This window comes from Typopeltis vanoorti, chromosome 2 (assembly GCF_054136105.1).
Source record: "Typopeltis vanoorti isolate ZY-2024b chromosome 2, IOZ_Tvanoo_1.0, whole genome shotgun sequence".
NCBI classification, from domain to species: domain Eukaryota; kingdom Metazoa; phylum Arthropoda; class Arachnida; order Uropygi; family Thelyphonidae; genus Typopeltis; species Typopeltis vanoorti.
In genome coordinates this window covers 22,173,603-22,199,371 of record NC_143550.1, presented here as the reverse complement: position 1 = coordinate 22,199,371, position 25,769 = coordinate 22,173,603, and the positions used below count along the sequence as shown (strand labels likewise).

At 35.3% G+C, this 25,769-nt stretch overlaps 1 protein-coding gene across 3 annotated transcripts in view; it reads right to left on the bottom strand.

Moving 5' to 3' along the window:
• LOC150108870 (sphingomyelin phosphodiesterase 4) overlaps nt 1-25,769 on the bottom strand; it is a 295,822-nt gene that overhangs the window by 238,193 nt on the left and 31,860 nt on the right. For all 3 annotated transcript variants that reach the window (XM_090403908.1, XM_090403915.1, XM_090403923.1), the window contains exon 3: nt 8,040-8,255. In XM_090403908.1, coding sequence (XP_090260034.1) covers nt 8,040-8,255 — 216 coding nt within the window. The remainder of the gene's footprint in view (nt 1-8,039; nt 8,256-25,769) is intronic.

Sequence of the window (25,769 nt, the reverse complement as noted above, 5' to 3'; positions counted from 1 at the left end):
TCGGCTAAGAAACAATATGGGATGTAATATCCCTTAACTTAACTAAGTTCATGTCGCCGAATTGAAACCTTTGGCAATTCTCATAGAAGGGATGCAAGTTCTGTTCGCTACAAACTTGGTATTAACTAGGTCTAACTACTCACTGATGAGACCTCAATAAAGGTTTAAACCGGTCTGGGTAATGACCTTCTCTCATAATGTAGAACAGTAAATACAACTGCTAGGAGCTAAGTTCACATTATGGGTAAATACCAAGAATAGTGATCGGAGCTTGCTCCACCCTTACTATGAGTTGCCTCAGTTTGCACTACAAAATGGGTCAGGTGTTGCACTATTCATGTATTTGCTTATGCTTGGAATCACCGAACTTTATATAGTTTCTATATTCGGCATGAAACTCTGAGTTTCTTATTCGGCTAAGAAACAATATGGGATGTAATATCCCTTAACTTAAATAAGTTCATGTTGCCGAATTGAAGCCTTTGGCTCTTCGTATAATTAGTAATAATAAATAAATAAAGTATATTTAATTGTAAATGTCTATTTTATTTGAATTTATATGTTCATGTAAACAAAAAATATGATTTATTTTTAATAGAACAAAATTTGGAATAGGTTCTCTTTATTTCAAGTCCACGAAAATCCACATTTCCAGTAATTCATATCATACTTAGGAAGATTTTTCATCTTCTTCCTAGTTGGTTCTCTAGATATGTCAGGCAACACACCCTCATCAATTTCATTTGATCCAAATACAATATCAATGTTTTCTTGTTGCTTACAGCTACTTGTATTTGCTATATTGCTCTTCTTTGTGCGTTTCATAATTCCAGTCTTTAATCAATGATCCATACTTATGAATTTGAAAACTAAAAAAAATTACCGTATTTACTCGAATATAACACTCACTTTTTCCCCAAAATTAAAGTTAATAAATCTTGCTAGTTATATGAGGGGGTATTCGGAAACTAAAGTTTTCAGAAAAAAACTGAGAATGGTGCGACTTACCAAGAAGCTCCGTATTCACTATGGCTACTTTTGGCATCGAGAACAGTTTCCTTGTGTGCATTGTCAAAGTCATCTGCCCAAATAGCTTCATCTTATTTCCCATTATTTCAAGCAAAAATTATCAGTAATTTACAAGACTTGGGATAAATAATGAACAATCCTTCACAAATGACTAATGAGAAGTAAAAGCAGAGAGCAAAACAGACAGCAGTGGTAGGCCAGCACCAGTGAAATAGAGCAGCCATGAAGAAGTGCATATGATTGGTGCAGTATTAACAAAAGATCGCACGAATCAAAGACAAAGGCAAGTCAACAGTTGAGTTGAAATGCTAATTCTCTTCAACCGAATTCCATAATATCTGAAACACATTCACTATATATTTCTTAGTTTTTATGTGTGGGGTGGTGTCAAGCAAAAACCACATGTTGCACAGGCAACATATGGTTTTGCTTGAGTCTATATAGCAGTTTCTGTTGGAGGTGAGATGCAATTCATTAGTTAGTGCCGTTTTATCCCAGTTGTCTCTAATTGCACTATTTGTTGAGAAATATATTACACAGACTGCAAATGTCTCTGTACCTTATTCAGTGATAAAATAAAACTACTTATTCTTCTGTGTTGTTTACCGTAAGGAGTGAGTTACTATTGCCAGGACGTTCATGTCCTGGCAATAGTAACTCGCAATTTGAGTAGGAGAATTCATATATAATATATAATTTATTAAGAAATATATACGTTTAAAATAATTCTTTTTGTCTTAATAATGATTCCATGCATTAATGATACATAGCCGAAAATTGTCTGAAGACCTTTCGCATACCCCTGGGGTTACGCATACCACACTTTGAGAAATACTGATCTCGACCATGAAGGCATTATCCCAACACAAGAAAACAATAAAGATAAAAGGACGTTAGACATTTTTGTGTTTGATGTAGTTCCATTGTAATTTTTTTTAATCATCTGTATATTATTATACCTGTATATAAAATTTAAAAAATATATATATTTACATTTTTTTATAAGTACATTAAATTTTTTTTAAAATTTAATGTGCATATATCAGGGGTGAATATTCAGGGTGTGCTAAGAGAATGGTGCTGATCCACCGAATAGCAACATAACCAATATATTTTTTGCATTTATTAATGTTAAAGACTCCTTTAATTGTTTCCAGACTGTGCGATTCCTAAAAGTAAACACAATATACTAATGCATCATGAAGAGGACATTTTTCAATGCGCAAACATTGCATCACATTTGCGTTATTAGTCCGGATGTGCGTTCAAAATACATACACCTTTGAGCCCTTTGAAAAGATGTACAGATAGTGCAGCTGGTCAAATTCTTAGTGCTCTAGTAGTTTTAATCCAGCTAGAAGGTGAGGCAAGATGAACTCTAAGACAATAGCACCTAGAGGCTGTGATTGGCTATTGCTTCAGCCAATCCAACTGAATATTGTCATTTGTCATGAGTTGCTATTTTTGTTTTCTGAGTTTCATCTGTTTTTATACATAATATAGACACAGTTTTAACATAATTTTTCATAAATTTATAACTTTTTGTCTATATTTACAATGGAAAACAGTATTGTAATCAAAGAAGGTAAACCTCGTCCTCCTCTTCAAAATTTTATATTTTTGAGTAATTCAGATATACCAACCAAAAATAGCATTCTCCATTGTTTTAAGATACTGTATATTAGAAAACACACACAGTTCCCCAATCTACACAGATTTGGTTATAATTAATTGATAACTTGTGTTCAAAGTTATCCTACAATTAATTGCATTAGACCAATTAAGATGAGCACTGATGTGATTAAGATGAGCACCTTAAAAAACTTGGATATATTGATAAAAATGCAATCATACGGTCAAGTGAATTTTGTAGTGTAGGTTACATAAGCCACGACAGCACACCCAACTGAAATGGGCATGCGACATCTAGGGCTGCATCGTGCGGTTGTGCCACGCACAAGGACGCTTGAAGATGAGGGATGCCATTTCACCACGGGAAATAAAAAATATATATATAAATTTATTCTAATTTTGTTTAGGATCGCATGACAAACAAAATTTTTAAATAAATTTTTTCTTCGCGATTTTAGACACAATAACTTCAGTCACAGAAAGATTCATACTCTTAAAACAACATAGCAAGGACTTTAAAGTTACAAGAGACATTAGCAAATTAAGAGATTGAAGCAATGAAGATTTAATGAAACATTGTAAAGATTTGCACTTAAAACTGAGCGACAATCGCAATATTGATGGTATGACTTTGAGGAATTAAAAACTTTGGAATGTTTTATTAAAAAAAGAGTCAGCTCCTCAGGATGTTTTAAATTATATATATACGAAAATAAATTAACCGACACGTTTCCAAATACCGCGATTGTAATACGTATTTATTTAACATTACAAATAATAAAAAAAAATTATTTGAGGTCAATGTCTGGAGAGCATGTAACGGATTTATCAATTACAAATAATATTATATTACATTATTATAAAATAATAATGTATATCAATTGAAAATAATATTATGGATTCATTAGACATTAAAGATATTAAAAATTTTGTGGTGGCTAAAGCAAGACGGATAAATATGCAAAATAAATCTACATTTATCCTAATTGTTATATAGTAAAAAGCATATCTCCAAATTATCTTTGTTATGTAATATTTCTTTTTATATTAAAATAAAAGTAATTTTTGTTTATATATATATATATATATATATATATTCTGTTGTATTTATATATTAACGAATTAAACATATTTGAAAATGTTTATTATTAAAAATTCCTTATTAATGAATTTTAGTGATTATAGTACGCCCACATATTCGAGACCCTTCGACACTTCTGCGCATGTCACAAAAAGGAGAATCCATTCCAATAGTAAGGTAACCGATCTATCTTCTGGGATGAGTTTGTTTATTATTACAGGTCGGAAAATTTAGCTTTTCTTTTACGAACATTGTAGTTTTTAAACCAGTACAGCGACAGACAAGAAAGCACGTGATTTCGCATGTTGGCGACCAATTCGTACATCCTTCATTTCTTTCTCTCCTTCAGCATGAATCGACACTATTCTTGGCAGAAAGCCAAGCAATGCTCTACAAAGTGTGGGCGTACTATACAATGTTCTACTATTGTTAAATAAAATTTATTTTTATGTATGCGTATAAACTGTTTTGTACTTTTGACAAAATAAAATTTTTTGCAAACATTTTTCATGGAAACTTATTTTATGGGGGCGCTGAAAACGTTTTGCACAAGGTGCCTCCTATCCACAGCATGGCACTGGTGACATCACTGATATCAAAAATCTGCAAACACTTTTTTGTTCCCATATAGGGAGTAGATGAGGCTGGTTTAGGCCTAACTAACTTTTGAAGACTGAGTGGGCAGTTCAATCTCCCCTGGTAGCCAATTAGAGATAGCTTACCCAAGGTTATCACTAATTAATCGGTATGCAGTGAAGAAGGCAACTAACAAGTACTGCCATCTCTTGGTCCCTATTCCAACACAATATTTTTAATGTCTGAAAATAGTGCGAGTCCGACAGCTGATTTCTCGAGTTTATGGGACTAAAAAATCAGCTTGCTCGTGCCAGAGATGGACTAACTTCAGAAGTGGTAAAAAAAAAAAAAAAAGCTTACAAAATGTTCCTCTAGTCAGCGACTAGATTTGAACAAAAGTCTCTTTCTTCGTGCGGTCAAGCATCGTAGAATGCAAATGCCACTTCTACTGAGCTACACAGCCTCTCGTGATGTCACTGATATATATATATATATATATATCCATTTAATTATTTTATTTTTTTCACAAAAAGGCAGGCTAGTGTAAATGATTAACAATATATATAGATTTAGCTTGCATTTGTGTGTGTAGTGTAATGCAGCTTGTGGATATGTATGTAATGCAGCTTGTGGATATGTATGTTGTGGATATGTATGTTAGCAGTGGTCACCTGATGGTGACCTTGATATAGAGGCCGAAATGCCAAGTGTTATTTGCCAATTTTTTTTTTTTTTTTATATCTGATCCATACATGAAAAACCACAGGACCTATAGCACATTAGTGCCATGTGTTGTCCAGAGGATAGAAGAAAGGAAGAATCTGTTCACATTTTACTTGAACAGCTGAAGGTTGTAATCTTTGGGGAAGGAATGAAGAGACTGTTCCAAAGAACAGAAGTAGATGGAATGACAGGAGGAGGCAGTGAAGTTCGTTCAGTGAGTTTCGAGATGGGCTATAAAAGGGTGTTGGTTAGCAGTGGCTCTTGTTTTAATGATTTTGGAGGAAAGTGGAGGAATAATAGGTGACCAGTTCAGCAGAGTATGTGGATTGCAGACTCTGGTTAACAGGGAAAAGAGGAGTGATATGATAGACGTCTATAAACTTTTGAATGGGTGTTATAGGATATCAACTGATGAAAGTTTTCATTATATGGACAGTGGGGAGAGAACATGGGCATCCATGGAAGTTAAGTTTGTTCACAGTCAAGAAAGGGATAAGAGCTAGGTTTTTCTCCCAGAAAGCAGTGGGTGAGTGGAGTAATTTGACCTTAGGGTAGAGTGAGTGAATCTAGTGTGAATGAATTTAAGGGAAGGCATGATAGCTGGTTTGGGTGATTTATAGCCTCTCTCGATGAGTCCTCAACTCCCTGGAGGTCTGAGATGATAATATTGATGGTGTAATCCTTACCAAGAACTGAAAAAAGCCAGAACTCCCCTTATAGCAGTAGTCTATTAAACAGCTCTGAAGGAAAAAACGCTGTGGGATACTGAGTAGAGGCATGTTGCTTTTGCAGGAGGGCAATGCGCCTGCTCACACTGCTCATGAAACCCAACAGACAATATGCAACTTGGGGCTTTGGATGTCTGCCTTGCCCACCCCTATTCACCAGACCTGGTTCCATCTGACTATTTCCTATTCTCAAATTTAAAGAAACACTTGAAGGAACAAAATTTATCACAGATGATGAAATCATATCTACAGCTGAGGACTGGTTTGTGCAACAAGAAAGACTTTTTCTCAAAGGATTGCAAATGATGCAGTAGCACTGTAACACTTCATGAGTGAATATGTAGAATAATGCATGTTACATGGTTATATCTCAATTCCTTCATGGTGATTATCACAACTTTTTAGCATACCGTCATACATACACCAAATAGCCAATTTCTTTTACCACCTGTAAACTCTGCTCAGATCAATAATCCTTATCCAGAACATTTGTTGGATGATTGATTTGGATTTAAAGCTGAAGCTACTCAAAGCTGTGAGAGCACTGATGGAATATTACGTGTGCTAAAAGTGTTCAGCTGAACTGGCCATTCCTTCAACCAGGATGTTTAATATTAGTCTCAGAACAGGAAAGATTCTGCAGGAATGTATGGTAATTCCATTGCACAAGGGTGGTGCAAAGACTGATAAATCCAAATATCAACCAATTAGTATCTCAGGAGTGGTGGTGAAGATTTTGGAAAAATTGGTTAGGGCCCGCATTCAGAAATGGGTTGACAGTGAATCTACTTTGCAATGAACAACATGGGTTTACTAAGAGAAGGTCATGTTTTAGCAACTTGCTCACATTCTATAATAATGTTACCATTGAACCAGACAAGGGAAATGGATACACTATGATACTTTTGGATTTTGCTAAGGCTTTTGACAGAATACAGCATGGAAGACTGTTGCATAAATTGGAGAAAATGGGTTTGGGTTATACAATACTAGCATGGATAAGAGGATGGCTGACTGACATATCAAAAAGTGGTATACGGGGGATCTGAGTCTGCACGGGTTAAGGTAACAAGTGGTGTACCACAAGGATCAATGCTTGGCCCACTGTTATTCAATCTGTACATTAATGACATTGGGAAGGATTTGACAAGGGGCATACAGTTATTTGCTGATGATGCAAAAATGCTGCTGATATGCAGTCTTTGCAGAATGATTTGAATAGGCTGGAATTGTGGGCATGGGAAAATGGGTGTCAGTTCAATGTCAGTTAAAAGTTATTCACTTTGGCATGATTAGATATCCAATGTCATATTATATTGGTGGGATTAGGCTAGAAGAAACTGATGAGACTAGGGATCTTGGAGTGTTAATAGATAGGAAGTTGAGTTCAGGAGCCAAGTAGCAAATATTGCAAATACAACTCAAAAGATAATTGCAATGCTGAAATGAACGTTCATATGAAGTTAAGAATGTCATTTTGCTTCTTTACAAAGCCTTGATATAAGACATCACTTAGACCATTGTGCCAAGGTGTGGTCTCCTGGTTTCCGTTGCGATTCTGATACAATGGGGAGAGTGCAAAGGAGAGGTTAAAAATAATACCAGGATTATGGAATACTGATTATGAGACAGATTAAGAATTTGTAGACAGCAGACACTAGGAAACAAGAGTGGTGATATGATAGAGGCTTACAAACTTCTGAAAGGGTCATACAGGATTTCAACTGATGGAATTTTTCAATTTATGGAGGGTTGGCAAAGGACAAGAGAGCATCCTTGGAAGCTGAGAATGAAGGCCGCCAAGAAGGATGCGAGGGCTAGATTTTTTTTTTTTTTATCTCAGAGGGTGATGCGTGGTTGGAATGGATTGCCTTTGGATGTTGTTAGTGCAAGCAGTGTGAATGAATTCAAGAATAAGTATGATAGCTGGTGCATGCAGCCTACCTAAACGAGTCTGACTCCCTGGAGGTCTCTCTTAATAATAATATTCTACTATCATAATCTACTGGAGTGAATGAAGTAATTATATATTTGCAAATCATAATTTCCTCATGAAGCTTTTTTTTATATTCCACAAGAACAAACTAGGGTATGATTTTTTTCAGTTGGGAACTCTTATAACATTTAATTCTTGAGATCTGACAGTTCAAAATTTAACTATTGTTCTCCAGGAAATGTGTCCCAATCAAATATTAGCTCCTTACTTAATAAAATTTATACTGATGTGTAAAACTTTTCTATCAAAGAAGAAAATTAAGCATAACACATACTGGAAGACAGGAGATGGGAAATTCATATCGTGGATAATCATCAGCAAGCAGTCTATATGACAAATGTAAGAGAGGGCCTTCAGGTGCTAAAAATGCCTTTACTGAATCAAAATCTCTATAGTGGTAATTCCGAACAAGCAATCCTAGATTCCATCCTGGGTGATTTCCAAATCCAAAGATATGTTCAACAAGTGTAGTAAAAAGATTCTGTAAATCCTAAAAATAAAAAAATAAAACTCTTTACAGCTACTATAAAAATGATTTTTTTTTTCTTAATACAAGTTAAAATTCATTGATTATAAATATGTTAATGCACGAGTGCATTAGTTTAAGATTATACAACATACCTCCATGGAGAGAACGTTAAATTCTGTTAAAATCCTCATAGTTATTGTACTTTGACAATGCACCCTCATCCACTGCTATACATACAAAAAAAAATATTCCTCATGACACTTACCATAACCTATATAGAGTTTCTAACCTTTTTATTCCTTCCACTCTAAAAAATTCCCTAATATCTATTTAGTAAGTTCTCAATTTTAACCTCTATATCACCCCTCTCCTATAGTCAAACTGCCTTGTTCATCTCTGTGTGTTTTGCATTTTCCTCCCATCTTATTCTTACATGCTCCATCGCATACAATGCATATATTAAATGCAACTTCCAAGTACAGATTAACATTTATATTTCCAATTTTGTATCAATATTCATATATTTTTACATCTATATGTACATATTCCGACCTTTACATCCATATTTATATATACAGGCAGCTCTTGGTTTATGCCTCAGTTCCATTCCTGAAAAAAGGGCATAAAACGAACCCAATTTTAATGGGAGGCATGATGTTATGTTCTGCAGTCAAAAAATATGCACATGAAATATGTGTAACATTGTTATGTTTAAAGCTTTGATAACACATATATATTTGTTAAAATAAAATTATTAATAACGAAAACAAAACTATATACAAAAAATATGAAACTTTGAAAAGATACCTTCTTCATTTTCTTTTTCTTCCTTTGGATGGTGACTTAATTGTTCGGCTAATTCTTTTAAGTCTTCATTTGAAAACGGTTTATCATGGCTCTCTAAGACTTCTGTCACATCTTCAGCTGTAATATTGTACAATCCCACCTCCAGTGCAAGCTTGGTAACATCTTCAATAACATTCTCCTCTTGCTCTAATTCCTCGAAGTCATGCAAAAATGCTGGAAGAAGTTTTCACCATGCTCCTTTTAAATACTTTGCTGACACGTCGTTCCAAGCTTCCTCAATGTTGTTAATGCCCCTCAAAATATTGAATGACTGCCAATAGTCTTTAATATTTTTCCTGATATGGATGCATGGACACTTCAGGAAAAATATTAAAGACTGCCAATAGTCTTTAATATTTTTCCTGAAGTGTCCAAGACTCTTACCATTTCCATAAATGTTATATGGAGGTAATAGGCTTTGAAGATTGATATAATCCCCTGATCCATCGGTTGCAAAAGCGATGTGCTTGGGGACATGTAAACAACCTTGACATCCAATGGTGTTCTTACTTCAGCAAGGTTTTGAGGATGTCCAGGGGCATTATCCAAGAGAAGCAATGCCTTGGCTGGCAAATCATTTTCTTTACAGAAGCGAAGCACGGTAGGACAAAAATAATTTGTGTACCAATCTATAAAAACATCTTGTGTAATCCAAGCTTTCTTGTTCCATTTCCAATAGACTGGCAGCATGGCTTTTAGACCCTTGAAGGTGCATGGTGTCTGTGAATGGTACACCAACATTGGTTTAAGCTTCAAAGTTCCGGAGACATTTTACACCCAACAAAAGCGCAAGCCTATCTTTTGCAGCTTTAAAACCTGGAGCGGAACGTCCTTCACAGGAAATGAAGGTGCGCGATGGCAATTTTTTCCAGTAGAGCCCAGTCTCATCAACAAAAATGAGATCAGGAGGATAACTTCCTTATTCTACACAGTCTTGAAGTTTTTTTTAGGAAAAGCAGCCACTGCCACAACATCTGCTCTTGCCGCCTCACCACATAATTTGACACTGTGGCACTTACTTCGAGACTGAAATCTCATGAACCAACCTTTGCTCCCTAAAAATGTTTCTTCACCTCCATCTGTCTTTTTAAGATCCTCAAAAAATTTTTTTTGTTTTCTTAGTTATAACAGCCTGTGTCAGAGGAATGTTTATCTGATTCAAGTCATCCACCCATAATGACAATAATTTTCCATTTTTTCATGAAGTTTATCCCTGCTATAATGTACATGTTTTGCATTTAGTGCTGCCGTAGATTGTTGCGCACTGTTTTATTCATCTGCATTTTTCATAATTGTAGTAACAGTCGATTGGGATAAGTTCATACTTCTAGACATTAGCACGTGTCTACCCATCTTCCATTCTTCGAATCACCTCCATCTTCTTTTCAAGTGCGATTGATTTCCGTGCCTTCTTAACACCAAGTTCTGCTAATTTTTCTGCACTTCTATTATCAGAGTATGTAATTACGTACTTTATCAATTTTAATACGCATGTATGTAAAAAAAAATTAAATAGAACAATTAGGTATATTCAACATTAAAATTAAGTTTGATACATATATGTCGTAGTAGCTCAGTAAACACTCAAACACTAGAGTGTCTGCTAGCGACGTTTCTCAGTCAACCACACCACAGTAAGAAAACACATGCTGGCAACTACATAATTAAATGGAAGAAGACAAAAATAATCCATCGCAGCAAGTTTAAATACGAAAGACTATTCAAAGAATCTTCAGCAGCTCTAAAAAACGTTCCTAACCTTAACAAATTTGGGTGCATGAAACTGCCCCAAATTTGGGAGACTTTCATTTTGAGAACTTCAGCCCAACTACCAAATTAGCCCGCAAGAGGGCACCATTAGGACTTTAGGAACAAAATTAGTTCTTATTTTCTTCCTCATTTGCTTTGTTAGTTCCTTAGTGCACATACCATATCTTTATGTTCCCGAAGATGGCAATGTGACATTGCCGAAATATAGAAGTGATTCATTAAAGTTATCGTTAATTAATTTACTTTATATGCGTTGTCAATTCCGTAAATTAATTACCAGTTATGTCTAACCAACGTATAAGTCTTACTACTAGAATACATAATTCATATATTATCAGTAATTTATGTTCCATTACAATGACTGGAAGTTGATCTTATTAGCAAATTTAATTAATTTTGTGTAATACTTCTGGATAAGTGTTTTGACACTGGCCACTTGCCTCCAAAAGTGATGACATGTATTAGGGGCATCTGGATGGTGTCCAGTAGCTAACAGTTGTAAAGTATGTGATCAACAATCTGTTGAAGGTGCAGACAAATGCATTGTAAAATTCAATGCAGAGCAAATTTTTCCATTTTTTATTACATCGACTTTTACAGGGGTCACATCCAAAATTCACCAAAATAAATTTGTAATTTTCTATGTAAATAATACTAAGAGCCCATGTATTAAAGTCCAGAGGAATTAGCATGATAAATTGTGTAAATAAGATGTATGAACATGTTAAGTTCAAGGGCAATGCTGTAGAAATCAGAAATACATTGATGTTAGTATTTAAGATAAAATGTAAAAGAAACCTGCAAGTCCAATACTGCCTTCAAGTTCAGTGTTAAAATGGGTGGCATACATCTAATGTGGCTATGCCATTCTGTTAAGGAGATTAAATGCATACTTCAGGGAGCTAGAAGTCCGTGTTGAAGAAAAGGTCAAGAGTTTATGCGTGAAAGTTTGGGGTCTGAAACCTTCGTCCAGGATCCCGCGAAAACTGAATATAACGCATCATGGAAAAAGAAATGGGATCAACACCAGGAGAAGAAAAAGGAGGAAAAGAGGAGAGAGTATCGTCGATCCACGACTTTCGTCCAGTTCAGATGACGTTGAGACGGAAAGCCCCAAGAGCTGATTAATTACTGTGGGAGCAACGCCACTCGACCTAATGCATTGCCAGTGGGCCGACCTGCATGAGGCCTTGATCGTTAGACCTTTGCCTGAGTCTATAACGCCAGGAAATTGTGCTGCAAGTTCTGCCAGCCATTCGACGATGAAATGTCTGTGTTCTTGAAATCTTCAAGTAAAAGCCAAAGACCAGATATGGAAGAGAAGCCAGAGAATTCAGTAAAGGAAATGTGAGCAAGTGCACTACACAGAAAAAGAAGTCACATGAGTTTATTGTCAGTGAAATTTTGTCTATGTTATGAGAGACTGTTTTAGAAAGACTAACAAGTTTATAGTTACTATACATAGTATGAAAAATAATTTGCATAAAGTGAAGTTTATATAAAGTGAGAGCAGGAGTTTATAGTTAATTAACAAGGCATGATAATTCCTGTATTGTAAATGGGCTAATAGTTTCTCTTTAAATTGCTTAATGATTTGTATTATGTTGCATGCTTATGTAAATATTCTATAAGAAGTTTTTCTCTAAGGTGTTAAACTTTGAATAAGTAACACCTTAAATAAGAAGTAGTAAGTCATTAATGTGTAAATTGTTTAATTGTTTCAGTACAAATAAACATATTCATTTTATTTACAAAGAGTGCCGTCTGATCTTTTACGCAATGCACTGTTTCCAACAAAATGCGATCCTGTGAGCGGGGAGTTTATAATTAGCTGCAAATTGAAGTTAAGTGTTAGCCACGACTGTAAAATATTATTGAGAAAGGCCTTAAGATAGAAAGTGAGCCTTATTAGAAGTATTGATATTTCTTATACCACAAGGAGTCTTGTGGTGGTGCAGTCATTAATTCAAAAATAAATTTCTAGAGATCTCCGGTATGAATAAAGAATATTGAAGGTAGAGCAAAAGAGAACAAAGTTAATAGTACATGAAAGGATTAAGTAAAGTTAAAGAGGAATTAAAAGGGGATAGAATAAATACATAGATAGAAGAAAGAAATTAAAGATAAATATAGAGTAAAGATAAATAGATCGAAGGATAATGAAGAATAGAGATATAGAAGAAGTAAATTAAATATAAAGAAATTAACAAAGGCAATTGAATAATAAGTATTACAAAGTATATGATAGAACATCAAAGTTGCAATAAATAAGAGTTTACAATAATACAATATAGCCACACATATTACAATGGCGTAGCCTTTGACATACATAAAGTACGTCAAAGTATAAATAATATTAATAATGCAAATATGGCACATTTTACAGCATGATGGGGATTCCATGATATGGAATCTGTGTAGATAGTGCCTTAGTTTTCCGTGTCTCATTAGTAGCATGGTTAAACCTGGAGAGTAGGCATATTTTTTCAGCAAGAGTCTGCTTCTGATACATGACAAGAATTCTTTTGTTGTTGATCCATTTTTTGATGTCTTCCATTCTTTCTTCTGCAAATGTTTTTATAGCAGATTGAGTACTTTTGGTAACCTGTTTCTAGCTGCTCTCTCGTTCCCTGCTACCCCAGTATGCACATTCACACAACAGAACTTGATTTCCCATCCCTCTAGAGATTCTAAACAAGATTTCTTGTTAATATTTCTGTTAATGTTATATGGTTGTTCTTTTCTTTCTTTTTTTTTTTTTTTTAAGACTTCGACTGTCACTGTAAATTGTTGCTGTCTTTTGATGAGAGGTGTTGAGTTCTAATTCCACACAGTTAGCCTAGTGGCTTTGCACTTCACAACCATATGCCTGGGGAAGGAGTGTCCTAGGTTTTTGATTCCTGTCGACAACATGAGGAGCTTTCTCAGCCATAGCCAAGTTAGCCAGTCTTGGGCAAGGACAGCAGGGTTTTCTCCCCAGTTTATCTGAGGTTTTTAATCCTGCAAGCAGGCAAACCAGCCCAGTGAACACACACAGGCTACAGTACTTAATCCCTCATTAAGAGGGCTTAACCAGTCCTAAGGGGCAGTCTAGGAAAGGGGAGAACTCCACATGAATAAATAAAAAGTTCTAATTCCCAGAGATATGTAAGTGAATGAACTGTAGCAAGTTGTTCTGCTTGATTGTTGGAACAGAGGATGCAGTCTAGAGCAGCATTTTGTATAATGGAACATCTGTTATATACAATAAAAGAATTGATATTCCCTTCGGTTTTGCTTCGTCAATGTATATGTGGAGCTTTCCTTCTCCTTAATATATGGTCTCTTTGCTGGGTGAGGCCACCTACTGTAGTGAAACGGACGTTCATAGCAAATTGGATCAATGTTGGAATTTGTTATATCTTCGGGAAGTGACTTCGCATAAGAGGATTCTTGCATTTTCAGGTAGATCAATGTTAGACCAGCAATAACAAGCTGCATCGAAAGATACTGTCCTGTATCCTTTAATTACATGTATTGCTATAAGGCACTGAACTCTGTTTTTAGCTTTTTATTTGATTTTAGTGCATGTTTTCAGGAAGGTGAAGCACAAGATACCAGTGGTATATAGCTCTGGTATAAATATATATTGTTTTCAACACTCACAGGACTAATCTCCATTAAATCCTTGCTGACTTAGCTAAGAAGATTTACTATTTGTAAGCTTTTTTTTTGGCAAGATATGAGACGTGCTTGTTGAAGGTAAATTTTTCATCTATTGTTAGCCCAGGTATTTTAGTTCACTGGCTACCTCAAGAACTTCCCCATTTAGGAAGAGCATTACAGGTTGTTTTGATTTTTTTTTTTTTTTTTTTTTTTTTTACATGAGATGTGGAGTACTTTAGACTTGGTGCTATTGAAGATAACTTTCTTCTCGCATGCCCACTCTGAAATTTTAAAGAGTTCTTTGTTGGCCATTATTTTTAACTGCAAGCTGATGCATTCCCAAATCGTTATTATCGCATCAGCAAAAGCGATGACTTGTTTCAGTAGTACAGAGAAGTCTTAAGAGAGTAGGCATGAAAAAACATGCCTACTCTCTCGTATGACTCACACTGGAGAATAGGCATGTTTTTTCAGCAATAGTCTGTTTCTGATACATGGCAAGAATTCTTTTGTTGATCCATTTTTTGATGTCTTCCATTCTTTCTTCTGCAAATGTTTTTATAGCAGACTGAGTACTTTGATCATGTTCCAGAATCCTGGTCCACAGAAGGAACCTTGCAGCAGACAGCCTTGCTTGGCTTCTTTTGTTACAGCGGTGGTTTTTAATGTCATGGTTGCTCTTCTGTCTAAAATAATTTTTTGTAAGGTAGAATAAGTTTATGGACATTTTGAATCTCAATTGATTGATTATGGCTGGCCACCAACACAGCACCGAAGGCTCCTTGTACATCAAGTGAGATCAGCAGTACTTTTTTTTTTTTTTTTTTTTTGCTGTAGACAGTCTTCTATGACCTCTTTAACCTGCATAATTGCATCTACTGTGCTTGATTGAAGTCTAAATGCATATTGATTGCTGCTTAATAGGTTTCTTGAGTAGACAAAGCGCATTCTTTGGTTTATCAAAGTTTTTCTAGTACCTTACCAGCAACATTTACAAGATTGATTGGCCTGTATTTGCTAATTTCATCAGATGGTTTTTCTCTTGGTTTGATCATGGGATATAATTTTAGAGTGTTTCCATAATAAAGAAAATTGCTTTTTTTTTTTTTTTTTTTTTTTTTTTTTTTAAGGCATTCTGTAAACTGTTATGCTCTTAGGAGTATATCATTGGTTATTGTATCCTCTCCAGGAGTTTTTCTTGGGTCCATTGATCTTACTGCTGACTCGATTTCATAAGTTATAAGTCATTAGGAATGTGTCCGTTTTCATTCTTTGTTATGTCTCAGTGGCACTTATGTGGTGAAATTGTCTGCAACAATAGAAAAATAAAAACACCATGGTGGACACAAGAAGTTAAAGAAGCAGTCCTGGAAAAAAAAGAAAGCATACCAAAAGTTTCTAGCAAATAAGTCTTGGATTTCTTCATCTGTCGATTCATTGTCATCAGGAATAAACTTGTTTATCATAATAGCCAGTTTATGCTAAGTTTTTAGTATGTGCTATGTTTTCTTAATAGTTGATAATATAGGCACTGCCTTATTCTTGCTTGCTGCTAATTGATATATACAATTCCAAGGATTCAATAAGACAGTACAGAATTTTTTCCATGATTCTGTTTTTTATATTTGTAATTTTGGACTGATAACTGTATTTGGCATTGTAGCAGTTCTGTCTTCTACTCTGTCTTAAATCTTGATTATTGTATGTTCTTTGATATAGTCGTTTGAGTGCATTTACATGTATTTTTTCTAGAGCGTTAGTTCATCATTTCACCAAGGTACTGATTTTCTTCCATGTCTAGCTTCTTGGTTGTTCTGAATGGCTGGTCGCTTGATATTTTCAGATCTGATGAAAACACAGAAGCAAGGAAGTCTATATTGACTTATGCTGATGCCCAAATGACTAGGTTCTTGTCTAAGCTGAGCTGTTGTTCGCTGATCCCATTAAAGTGATGCTCTGAGATAAGCATTAAGCATGCAAATTCTCTTTTTAATGGTTTTACAAATATCTCTAGATTGGTTTTATTGGTGAAGTACTTGATGTTAATGTGATGGTTTGTGTTGTGTATTCCGTTGAAATTTTTTGTTACTGATGATGAAACTTAATATGTGATGATTAGAACAGCTTTCCTCTTCCTTGCAAGAAGGAAGTCTATATTCAGTCATCTCCATTCAGAAACCAGGGGTAAAATAGCACTGTTTGCTATTGTCAGATCAATGAAGCTGCTACCCTCTGGTATTTTCAAATGGAATGTTACAGTTGTTTAGTATGTGTAGGGAATTTGATGCTAAGAACTCTTCCAGATTTTTACCTGTATTGTTTGTGCTCTTATTAAACCATAAAACTGAATGGGCATTGCTATCTATTCCAAGAATTAGGTTGTGATTGATGGTAAAATCCATGATGTTGCCCATTTTTTCAAAGTCTTATTTTATATCAATATGATAGTCTAGATACATACTCAACAAAAATTTTAATTCTGTTGTATGTAATTTCAATAAGTATTGAGTCCTCGTTACTGTACCGAGAAAGTAGTACTGCCTCAACTTCAGGGTTGACCACAAGTATTGCAGCTCTCTCTCTCTCTCTCTTTTTCTGATCCTTGAGAAAATATTTTATAATTAGTTGAAAAGCTACATATTTTGTTGATGTTGTAAGGTTCTTGTATTAATCCTAGGCCTATATTTTTTCTATTTATAAGTTTTATTAAGTTATTTACACCAGAGAAGTAGTACTGTTTCTGCTAACTTTATTATTACTTTCCATAAGCTATGTTTTGAATTTTGAGTTGTCTATAGTAGTTGTATGTCAGGCAGTCTCTGCTTAGTGCCATGTGTTTGCAGCAATTTTTGGTTTTGGCAATTTAGCAGTTCCCAAGTGCCCACGAAATAAGTGGGCACTTGGGGAACCCATGCTCTTTAGAACAGAATGGACAGGTGGTTTTTCTCCCCCTTCACTCTCATGTACGATGGTGGACTTTATTGCAATCAAAGCACTACAGAACAGTTGCGTAGTCTGTGCACTGGCAAATTCTCTACAGCATTTTAACATCGGTTTTCAGCAATTTGGTCCTCACCGTTGAATCAATTTCAATAATTAAATTTATCTTGTTCGTATTTATTTATTTATTTTTTTGGATGAATTTCTGTTTCATCTTTGTATCGCCACTGAAGAGTTTTTTCAGATTGAATCCACTGCATTGTTTGTATCAATTTCACTGGGAATATCCTATATAATTAGTCTTGGAAGATGTTTCTTAATGGGATTTGCTACTAACGTGTCTTTGCATTCCTTAGATATTTCGTTATGTAGCAGGTCTATGTTGGTCTTTTCTTTGGTTCAATTAAGACTCCTCCATTATAAATACTTTTCTTTTTTGTGATTCTGATTTTTCTTGAGTCTATTTTTTCTTTTATGATATTTTTGGTTTTTTAGCTGTTTAGTTGAGATATCGGCTTCACTATTAATTTATAACAAGGATTGCTTTCAGATTCGTCTGTTTTTAGTATCGTTTTTAATGACTTGCAAATAGAGCTGAGTAGGCCGAGCTAAGTTATCCTGTTCCTGCTTGTTCGTAGTAGACTGTAGTTCTGCCGATACTTCAGTTTCATTTTTCTGAATAAAATTTGTTAGTTCGCTCACTGCAGTTAATGTCCTTTTCAAATAATTTCTTAGATTACAGGTTACTTTGGCAATATTATGCAGCAAATTGAGGGCTTTTTTTGAACTCTAATTTGTCCCATGCTGCCATCTTAACATTACTCAAAGTTGTAGTATTATAACTTTCCTATTGAACTGCTAAGTTTTCTAAAAGGTACAAAGCTTAAGAAAATATACTCAGTTTTGCTGCTTGTTTCTAGAAGCGATGCTTCCTTTGAATTAGTCTTCAAAAAGTTGTTTCTTGTGACTTTGTACCTCCAGTGGCAGCAGTTTGGAACGGGTGCTAGGCCCTTGCTTTAGCAGTTAATCCTATTATGAGCTGGACATTTTCTTTAAGGACAGCCGAAAAATAGATGCAGTCTGACTAGCAGTATTCAGACAATAAAGATAGAATAAAATTCACTCATATGCACTTAGAACTAGAACAATTTGAAGACAAGGCAATGAAGGCCCTTTACCACCTTCAGGAATGTAGTCCACTGAAATTGCATACATTCCAATATCTCTAAATCCTAAATTGTCAGTCTGTTATGATAAACCACAACAGACTGACATCACCATTCAAATAATTGCAATACTAAAAGATTCAAACTCAATAATTCAGAGCCACCACATTAGCAGTATTTATGATGATCAGCTATACGTCAACGAACACACCACTCACAATATTATTTGTATATAATATGCATATACAGTAGAGCAAGTATGGGGTCCTCAGAGTACATTATTTACAGCCCTATTTTCACGTTTCTCAGAATGCCAACTTGCCTGTAAAGAGAATACTCCCATTCTATAGCAACGACAACACTTGGATAAAGAAAATGGACATATGTTATATGTCTGGATTTTGCAAGCTATCTGGAAATAGTTCCATATGAGAGGATGTTACACCTCAAAAGGGATAGGTGTACATACTTGAGTAATGGATAATAAATGGCTGACAGGTATCAGAAACTGAGATATGGATAGTGACTATCCTCCCTTTAGACTTAAATCTAAAGGGAGGATAGTGAGTATCTAAATACCTGTGTGCCCACACAGGTACCACAGTCCTCAAACGAGGACATCAATATTGCTGCAAGTGGTCAATATAGCCAGATGCCAATGGAATTTTATGAGCCAAAATACTTAGGTAGTCAACTCTTCCCATCAATCTTTTCAATGTTGAAAAGAATGCCGAATTGTAAAAATGATTATGTCATAACATTTTGTCTCTCTCTTTTCAGGTCTTTGAGAAGGCTACATACAGACTGTTATTCTTAATGTTCACCTAGGTTCCTATAAAGAAAGACAGCCAAAAGGATGCAGTAACTAAAAGGATAGTATGGCTTATGGAATTGTGCATATGAAAGAGTGAAGAAATGATATCTTCAAAGCTTGAGAAATAGGAGGATGAAAGGATATATAAAAAAAACATATATAGTTAAAGGATTGTACAGTATAGGATGCAAGTAAAATTTTGAATTTCATGTCAGGTAGAGAGAAAACAATGAGAAAGAAAATATCATATCAAAATTTTGAAACTACTATGTTTTTAGAAAAAATTATAACTGTACTTAATTGACAAGACAGTGTTTTTTGTGTGTGCGTGCGTTTTTTTAAATCCCAGTATGCTAGGCAAATTTCAGTACCATCCTGTTTACGGTTATTTACAATCAAAAACAAAGAACAATATAATTGGATATAATATATATAAAAAAGTACCCTCATTCCTTCATTGCAAAAGGCTTAAGTAAAGGAGCATACAACCAGTTCCTTTTCTTTCCAATTTTTTATAAAAGCTGATGCAATAAAATCAAAAGAAAGCTGAAAATTCTAAAACATTTCTTTAAAGGTCACATCACTACCTGCAATATGTTCATAAATTCCTTATACATGGTGTCCCAAAATTCACGCAAGATTTAAATTTAGCGCCATTTGTGCGGTAAAGTGTTGCCAACGAGAAAAAAAAAGACAGCGTGACAGTTGACAGTTCAGGGTTATTAAAAATGACCACACACAGCGAAGAGAGTTCGTTGAATGGATTATGGAACAACAACAAGTGGATGCTTATTTTTCGAACAAAATCATCTTCAGCGATGAGGCTCATTTTCATCTTGATGGCTTTGTTAATCGACAAAATTGTTGCATTTGGGGTTCAGAAAATCCAAGAGCGATTGTTGAGAAACAAATACATCCACAATGTGTTCACTGTTTGGTGCGGATTTTGGGCTAGGCATCATCGATCCATTCTTCTTCGAAAATGCGGCTGGTAAGGCAATAACAGTTAATGGTGCTCGCTATCGCGACATGATAATACAGTTTTTTGTGCCTAAATTGCAAGATACGGAAGTGGATGACATGTGGTTTCAACAAGACGGTGCCACATGCCATACAGCCCGAGAAACAATTCAATTACTGCATGAGTCATTTCCTGGTTGTGCAATTTCCTGTTTTGGTGATCAGAATTGGCCGCCCAGATCATGTGACTTAACGCCATTGGACTTTTTTCTTTGGGGTTTTTTGAAGTCTAAGGTTTATGCCAACAAGCCCACGACAAACAACGCCTTGAAGGAGGAAATCGAGCGCTGTATCAATGAAATTCAGCCACATTTATGCAAAACGGTCATGGAAAATTTCGACAAAAGAGCGCGTATGTGCCAGCAAAGCCGTGGGGGCCATTTACCCGATATGCTATTCCATGCATAACCCTATACTGTATACTTTATGAATCAATAAGAAATTACAATTTTTAATTAAAAACCTGTGTTTTCTATCAAAATTACTTCTTGCGTGAATTTTGGGACACCCTGTGTGGGTATATACATAAAATTTAAAAAAAAAAATGAAAAATAAAAGTTTAAGCATGAACAATTTATGACTGAACTGGCACAATCATGACATTCACAATGGTACTTAGCACAAGATATGGTGATCTGTGGTATGGTACGTAAGCCATCCCATTGCAGCAGAGATCACAAGCTTTAAAGGTGTGGAGATTATGGCAGCTGAGAACATACCAAGCCCTCATTCCCCCTCCCTCTTTTGGGGGGTGGGGATTATAAGTAATTGCAACTATATCCAAGATACATGCAATTTTAAAATTCTCATTTTTGTCTGTTTTTACCACCAACATTTCATTCATTTTTATGAATCCATGGAAAGATAGGCGATTTCCTTTGGTTAGTTTTATGCTGCTAAGAAATGTCATGCCATGAACAACTTCCACACTAGTCTAGAGATATACATCACGTCACACACACAGGTCCACAGAAAGTGAATTTAGACTTACGAATTTTCAGTGGATAAGTTCTTCTTCAGTCCAAGATTGAGAGAAAATAGGATAAAAGGGAGAAATCGAGGGGCCAAATTGCTCTGTTCCTGGCTCTCATTTCCAACCTCGCTTCGAAGAGGTTCCTGTATCCAGCCGCTCCAAGGACGGGGAATCACGTCCTGCCAGCAGAAGTCCAACAATGATAGGTTCGTAAAATAGCAGTGACGGTCTATTCTAGAAGTCCCGCCATGAAGTTTCTTGACGATCTCCAAATATGCTGTATCATTGCTGCCATGAACTAGTGCCCAAATGTGGTTTTTACCGGAAGGAAGGGGAACGTGATCTCTAGGATCTAGTGCAATGAACTAGCTGGCAAGGTTGCAAGTAAGAATTTTGTAGAACTTACCTAGATTGCGAAAATTAAGGTTAAGAATGCCAATCCCATAGTTAAGGTAAAGAACAATTTTGTGAACGCGGAAAGCCGCACTTCTAATTAATTGTGATCTAACTGTATACAGATTTCAGAGAAATTTGCTAATGTTATGTGATGAAAGGGAACTTGATTGTGAAGTTTAGTTAGAGTGTGTATATGTCTACCCATGTCTGATTGCCATGAGTGTGTATGTGTATATACACACACACACACACATTCTTTGTCATAGAGCTTAAGCAAGAATGGCTAATCTAATCGAGTGGAGAACAAGACACGTGCTTTACTTTGTCTGCAGTGTTATTTAGCAAAGCTAATCAGAGACAGATATTTTTGATATGTGTAATTTTAATCTTTGTAAGTATCTTGACTTCGAATGAATAAACAGTTTTGTTTGATAATAGCTTGCCTGATTCTGCCTTACCAATGCACTGTCTCATAAAATATAGAACCTGTATGTCCTGAAGATAGAATAGCCAACTGACGGATATTAAGTTTAAAGCATTGCTTGAATTAGAAAAATGATTAAATCAATAATAATAATATCAGAATATAACAAAAAATATTACAACGGTGTGTAGCTGATATTTATTGAGCACTCTAGATATCTTTTTAGGTGTGCTTGAATGCATGGAATAGTAACAGTTTTGCTACAGTCCTGTGTGGTAGATCATGCAGGGAATTTCTAGGGAGCATTCAATATTTTTTCTATCCTATGGAGATTATAGCAATTGGCTAAGAAGGTGTGACATAAGTGAGCGAGTTCAGCAACAAAGGAACAAACAGCTCTAGCTCACTGGGTTTTCTATAAAGAAAAAAATAACGAACCATCTGGAAGCAGTGTTATTAGTGTATCAAGGAAGGGCAGACAGTCAGTTTCCCCATTGCATTTTAGAGTGTTCGCTATTTTTTAAATGCACTAAAAATGTATCCTATGTCTTTGGGAACATGTGGACAATTAACAAACACATCATCAACATAGCGCAGCCAAACCACTGGTTTGAGAGTGGCTTCTACATAAAACACTTGGAAAAGCTAACCTTGAATACAGCAATTCTCAAACCAGTGGTTTGGCTATGCTATGTTGATGGCAGCCATCCTCAGAGTTAAGCACAGAGTATTGTAGTATTCAGGAACTCGCTCAGCTTTTGGACCTTTATAATCATTCATTCCAAACAGAAGAAGATGAAAACCCAGGTAGTAGGAGAAGGTCTGTACGAGTGTGACTGGTCTGCAATATTTTATGGATTTTTGAAGCTATATTACTTAAATAGCAGAATTTTAAGACTGGAAGCCCAAATCTTCCATGCTTCTTTGATAGTTGAAGAAATTCCTTTAGCTTCTTGATATTGGCTGAACCAAAAAAATTGCACATGCTTACTATAATAATTGCTTTTCTTCAGCTTCTGTGATGCCTGTAATATTTATTATTTACGACTAAACATGAAAAATTATGGTTTTAAGTATTGTACTATGGCTTTAGAAGAAAAGGAAAGTGGATCTATTTTTCTGTCTTCTAAGGTTTCAAAATTTTGTATAAGTTCTTGAACTGGTAATACTAGGTATGTGGAGAAGGGAATTCAAGTATAATGAGGGGTTCTCCCTTAGGGATTAGTCTAAAAGGAATGCCTCCAAGATCCCACTTTCCAAAAAGTTTTTAAATTTTTTCTTGTCTGCATTAGTAGTTAATACACTGGAAAAAACTTTATACAGCTAGCTCTAATCCTAAAATTATAGCAATTATGACCCACTTCCAGATGCTCCAACTTTTCCACACCACCTTTAAAAATTTTCACCTAATTGTACTCTACCCCCCTATCCTTGCATGCCAAATTTATTGACATGTACAGGTACACTAACTTGTCCAATGTGGTCTATTCAAATCATCCATTAAGGCTATATTAGGCTGTACTCTGAGTTCTTGCCAACATTCTATTTGCAACAGTCTCATATCTCTAGTTAATACCTGTCTTGATATTGTTAACAATGCAAGTTAATCAACAAAGATTCCGATAACAGGACTCTTATAGCACTCCACTGGTAGCCATTCTCTTTTGGGATAATATCCTTATACACAACTTGATAATACCTATCTGACAGCCAGTTACCAATCAATTATCTGACCCCATCCATTGCAATTTACTTATGTGGCAAACCTTCAAAATCTAAACATACCAACAGTTGTAGTGTAAAATCTCATGATATGTAACTATGTGGCTTATTGTGATTGATCGCTTTTATATGTTTTTTTTAAGGAGAAATGGCAATTTTGTCTGCAATAAATCTTGCATTTGTAATAATTTAACCATGAGCCTTTGTTAAAATAATGTCGTGCATGACGCCATCATGCACGACATCTAATTAGCAAGACTAATTCTAAGAATAGTGAAGAATTTAAGAATTGCCATATATGGTAATTTCAAAAGATGCAAAGTATGACATTATCATCATGGTCAGATGTCAATACATGCCCATATATGAAAGTTTCGAGAGATGTGTGCATGATAAAACAACAGAACTCTGGGCCTATATGAGGTGAGATGTCGAGAAGGACTTCGTCTTGGGGTTTTCACCTTCTGTTACCTGGGTCCACCATCACCATGTGAGGTTCGCTGTCAGTAATTGAAAGAGAAGCGACGCAAGTTTCCGAGTTTTCTACCCGGGTCCACCACCACGCGAGGTCTGATGTCAGGAACCGAAAGGAAAGAGCTGCATATTGCTGCCATTTGGTGGGAAATCAAGAATGAGCCAGCAGATGGAAAGAAAGACAAAAAGGAGCACTTTTGTGTGGGAACAAAATATTCATGAAAAAGACAGTGCTGAACGAGAATTGTAAGTACTTATGCATGTGATAATTCACAACAAGAATGTACATCTAGCATGTCTGTTTATGGGTACAATAAGATAATGTAAATTGATATTGAATTAGACTTACTCAAAAGGTATGCTTTATTGTCAGTTTGTGTATACATAACTAGCAGGAAATTCTAGATTGTGATTTAGCTTAAGGAATTAAAGTAGAACTAAGTTTGAATTAGGAAGAATTGAAAATAACAAAGCATTGATAAAATCAGTCCAATGTATTGTTCACAAACCATTTAATTAAATCAAAAAGGAATATTTACAGTTTGATTTGCATTAACTGTGTGTGTGTGTGAATGCAAATCAAATTGTAAATATTCCTTCTTGATTTAATCAAATGGTTTGTGAACCATACATTGGACTGATTCTGTCAGTGCACTATCCCGAAAATTTCGAACCTGCATAAGATAAAGTGTAGGCTATCAATAAACAAGCCACGACTAATTAACAGTAAAGATTAACAAAAGCGGGGAATGCTAGCAATATCTGCTTTGTCTTTAGTTTAAAATCTTATAATCTCACATTCAATACATAATCAGACTGGCACAGTCATAAAACAAATAAATTTGTTAGACTAGTATAGAGCATGAGAAATAAGATATAGTAGAAATAAATGGCAGCAGTCGGCCATTCATGCATATTAAGTAAAGAAAATTATGACAAAGCAGGTTAATAAAAATACAGAATGTTTATAACAGTAGTAATAAGTGTATTTGTTACACACATTTACTGAAGGTAAGAGAGTGTTTCGCAGCTCATACTGATTCTAAAAATAAGATTTCACTGTGCCTCTATACAGCACAGTAAATGCTTTCATTTAATCCTTATCTAGAGCATGGTCTGCCAGCCTAACTGGTCATACAGGTGATCAGTAATGTAATTCTGATGTTCAGAATAGGCATTAAAAAGATCTACTGTTCTGTCCAAAGAAAGCCACGATACAGTTACAAGGAACATACATTCCACAGCATGCAGGCAAATGATGCTGATCCATAATAGAATGGATCAAGATTGCTAGTTGGATGTATGGTTTGAAAGAAGCATCAAGATTACATTTATGAAGAACTTT